Raw genomic sequence first — 4,787 nt, 5'->3', positions numbered from 1 at the left:
ACAGTTCTTGAATTGATCAAAACTAATCTATTATTTATAGCTTAACAAAGTTTTAAGAAAATACTAACAAATAATCAAAGAATTGATTTTGGTATAATAGAGACTACTCTTGTTATTTAATCAATCATAAATCAAAAGACAATACTCAATATATGACAAAGAGATCTTATGAGAGATATCCTTGGTTGACTTGCTTGTTTGGTTATGATATTAATAGAACCAAATGATGTGGGTTTAACCACAAGAATAAGTCAAGCATAAAATGAAGAAAACCATAAAAACCACCAAAAATTCAAAGCATAATTCAAAGGCAACTTGGAGCGAGAATCAATCATGAATAACATAAATTAAACCAAAATCATAAACTAAAGGATATAATAAACTTACTATCATGGGCTTAAATTAATGTTATGATTAAACGAATGAAGTGAGGTTGCTTCACAATTTGAATTCTTAAAATCAATTCATGGTGAAATCAAAAATATCGTATAGTATAACTAACAAAGTTATTCAATCAAATTAATTAAAGAGATTATGACGTAATATACTTGACATACTACGATGAATAAATCACATGTTCATGAAAATAGTTTATCATATGAAAATTTGCAATCCACTCCATAATTCAATAACCAAGATTTAAAAATATAGGTGCAAACTAATACATACATAATTTCCAACAGCAATACTATTGTATGAAACAACAATATACTTATGATTATTATATAGTTTTATTAATACAAACATGACGAATTAATAAGATCATAGTATATGCATACCTTAGATTAAGACAGAGTTCAAATCTTGATCGGTTGCTTAGAGCAATGGTGCTGATAACGTGTTATAAAATAAAGCAAAAGTGGAAGATGTATAGAGAATATTATATTGTTCATCACTTTCATTTAGGCAATGACTAGTATTTATATATGGACAAGTAAATATAATAACTCCCCAAGAACAATGAAGAGTCACAATGAAGTAGGAGTTACAATGAGATACAATAAGGCAAAGGTAATTACAAGGGATTACTAATGGATGTAATAATGTTAAGGGGGTTACAAAGCTATGCATAATGGACATCCATAACTATATGTCATAACATTTTAGTCTTTTAACATATATATTTCAATATATTTTTTTTTTTGAAATACATATATAATTTTAATATGATATGAATATTTACATTGGGGTAACAAATTTCTAACCCAATTTAGATGTCATAGTTGAAAAATAATACGGAGTAGCAAAATAGATCAAGCAAAAAAAATCAATTATAATTGAATTACATGAATTTAATTGATTTTAAAATGCATGAAATTTTAAAATTACACATATTGCATTAAATAGTTGTAAATGTAAAATAAAAATGACTAATGTAAAATTGATCTGAATTCAAATATCACTTCCCCCAAAACGACTCCACAAATGTTCAGCCAAATCATGTTGCAATTGATGATGTCTTCTTCGATTTCGAAGTCTTCGATGGTTCTCAAAATATTGTTCACGATTGACATAATAATTTGGAAGGAGACCAACCTGGACTTGGAATCCATCTCTTTGACTCCTAGCTCTATCATATGATACTTCTGCATCCAATGTTATATGACTAGGTACATACATGATAAATATTAAAAACCAACAAACAATAACAAAAAAATAGGATAATTAAAATACAAGATAATTTAAATTGATAATCTTTGTTAAATCATGATTGGTATGTATTTTTATTTTATTTTTTTTGTAACAAGATAGGTACATAATAATTAAGATAAAATAAAACAAACAATATGATTTTTGTATATAAGAAATTAAAAATAACGTACATATCTATAAAAAAAAAATTTGAAACAACGTACATTGAATATTTTTTTTTGGAAGAAATGTACATAGATTTTAATGTATTTAAGGAAAAAAAAAGGGGGGGGGGGTTTTAATCATCAAACACTGTGTTTTGATGTATATATAGGGAAAAAACTGTGTATATTGTGTAGAGTTGAGTCTTGAGTTTTCAAGACTCCACTTTAAATTTTGTTAAGATTTAACTTCTTAAATGCATTAAAAAAACAAAGTCTTGTCTTAAGACCAAAAACTTTAAAAATGATGATGTCATTATAAGTCTTAAGACGTAAGGCTAATCTTGCTCTAAGAATCATATAAACTATAACCCAATCTAATTGGATGTAACTGAAAGAACCCTTGGGTGTCTCAATTCAAAGCATTGGCAATTTAATTAATCAATTGTTCTCTTAAAAAAATTAAAATTAACAAATTGTTTCAGACATATCAAGGTAATAACTAATTAGCAGTTACTATAAATATAATGAGATCAAGAGAGGTTCACATTCTAGAGATTGACAGTTATGTACTAAACTTAATTAGCTGCACATTCTACAGAAGGTTTACTCTAAAACAAAATTTTTACCTAATCTTACAAATGCGCATTCTTTCAGGTTTGCAGAATATGCACATAAACAGACACCTCCACTATTTTAGATCTCAGTTTCTTGAGCTGCGCCCAGGAAATTACCAAGCTCCACCTACATCACGCCGGCTTTTATCAAATACCCGTATTGTGCACATTGACATATAATGCATCTGACTCTGAAGCTGAAGAGAAAGAGCATCAGCATCCAAACAGGAGTGCATATCAGCATCCAAACAGGAGTGCATATAACCTCCGGCACATACCTCTAGATGCTTCATTCATATCATGAACCTTATAAACTAAGGATCTGTTCTCATTGACTGAAATGAACTTAACTGAACTGAATTTATTTTATTAAAGCTGAACTGAACTGAAATGAATATTTTATTAGAGAAGGAAATTAGGAGCGGAACTGAACTGAACTTATTAGAACTAAACTGAAATAAACTGAACTAAAAATAATCTAATGAGAACAGGGCCTAAGTGAAATGTGTACAAAAACACTCTTGGAAGAGTCGGAACTCATTATCAATACCATATCTCCACTGCTTGATTGAGAGCATCATTGAACCTTATAACTCTCAAGTCAATCAAGCCCTGATGTAACTAAATGAAATTTTTCAGTAGCTATCAAAACCTTCTGCATTTGTTTAAGCAACAAGTGAAATGTGTACAAAAACACTCTTGGAAGTTATTATCAATACCATGAATCCATGATTAAATGTGAGAATAATTTGGGACGCACCAAAAAAGAAATCAAGAGAACTTCACATTCTAGCAATCGACAAATTGTCCAAGGCTCCATTGATAAGCTGCATATTCGAGTATTCTACAAAAGGTTTACTTAAGAAACAAATCTTTTACCTACTCGATCGTAGATACAGCGAAGAGTCTGAAGACATCAGCATTGATTACCCAACTCCAATTACATTACACTGGCTTTTATCAAATATTCTGCACATTGACAAATTGACATACAGTACGATTCATCTGCAACTGAGAGTCTGAAGTATCAGCAACCAATAACTGATTATAACCTAGGTGCATAAAACCTTAGGCATACCTCTAAATCATTGGATTTCAAAGTAATACAAAGTACTGTGAATTGGAATTGAATCGATGAAACGATTTCATTAATATCTGTCCATTGCTTAATTATCTGTCCATTGCTTAATTAAGAGCATCACAGAATCTTTTACTTCATAGCTCTCAAACAATTAAACTCTGATATAATCAAATGATAATTATTGCTCACTTTCAGACCCTTTTGAATCTATTTATGCAGTAAATGAAATCATACAAAAATCCTCTGGCAACCTCATCATCAACACACAGTCCAATCCAACTTCACAAAAATTACTAGGAAAGACGCCCATTTCCAAATTCCAATTCTAAACAGTAAATTCAGTCGGCAACTATACCCAGCAATCCCAGTATTCCAATTAATCAAACAAATTGTAAACATTGTCTCTAGATGAAAGCACTGGCAAATTAAATGATTTTCTTAAGACAAACTAATCGATAAATTGCTTCGAACTTCCCAAAAAATTCAAAAAAAATAAAATAACAATAATAATAACAATAACAACAAAATGGGCATCAATTGGGAAAAAAACTGTAAGAAACAAAAACCATAATTTCATTCATCATCCCAGAAATAGAGACAACACCATCAAAACATTTACATCAGCATTAAATCCTAATCATCATAAATCTAACCCTTAAATTAAACCCCCAATTCAACCAAACCCTAACCCTAACCTCCGAAACCGTAGAGAGTACGGCCTTGCCTCTTGAGAGCATAAACAACATCCATAGCAGTAACAGTCTTCCTCCTGGCATGCTCAGTGTAAGTAACAGCATCACGAATCACATTCTCTAGAAAGATCTTAAGAACACCACGAGTTTCTTCATAAATAAGACCACTAATACGCTTCACACCACCTCTTCGAGCCAAACGACGAATGGCTGGCTTAGTGATACCCTGAATGTTATCACGAAGCACCTTCCTGTGACGCTTTGCGCCGCCCTTTCCTAGCCCTTTGCCTCCCTTGCCTCGGCCTGACATTGTTGAGATTTGAAAAGCTTGAATATGAAGAAGATGAAAGAGATTGAGGATTTGAGAGGAGACAGAATTTGTATGGTTATTAAATGAGGAAATGAAGTGGGGTTTTTATAGGGAGAGTCATTGGAGAGAGAAAGAGGGGAGATTTATTTGGACGGTTTATTTGAGTTGTGTTGGACGGGTAAAGATGGTGATCCGTGTGAGTTGTGAAAGGAAGATGTTGTCCGTAGATTGTTTTTAATCTATGGTTGAGAGTTGATGATTTTTGTGTGTTGGATTGGAGTTTTCCTCCCAAAA

At 31.4% G+C, this 4,787-nt stretch overlaps 1 protein-coding gene across 1 annotated transcript; it reads right to left on the bottom strand.

Annotated features, from left to right (window-relative positions):
• Positions 1-4,041: 4,041 nt before the first annotated feature.
• On the bottom strand, positions 4,042-4,565 carry LOC145584901 (histone H4). Its single transcript, XM_081641682.1, has one exon. The coding sequence runs from the start codon at positions 4,491-4,493 to the stop codon at positions 4,182-4,184; it is 312 nt and encodes a 103-aa protein (XP_081497808.1). The 5' UTR covers positions 4,494-4,565; the 3' UTR covers positions 4,042-4,181.
• Between the last annotated feature and the right edge of the window lie 222 nt (positions 4,566-4,787).

This window comes from Chenopodium album, chromosome 16 (genome assembly GCF_948465745.1).
Source record: "Chenopodium album chromosome 16, dcCheAlbu1.1, whole genome shotgun sequence".
NCBI classification, from domain to species: Eukaryota; Viridiplantae; Streptophyta; class Magnoliopsida; order Caryophyllales; family Amaranthaceae; genus Chenopodium; species Chenopodium album.
This window is presented reverse-complemented; position numbering and strand designations above follow the sequence as displayed.

What these genes read in the sequence shown, in the direction of transcription:
- LOC145584901 (XM_081641682.1), bottom strand. Translation starts at nt 4,493, where the DNA reads ATGTCAGGCCGAGGCAAGGGAGGCAAAGGGCTAGGAAAGGGCGGCGCA.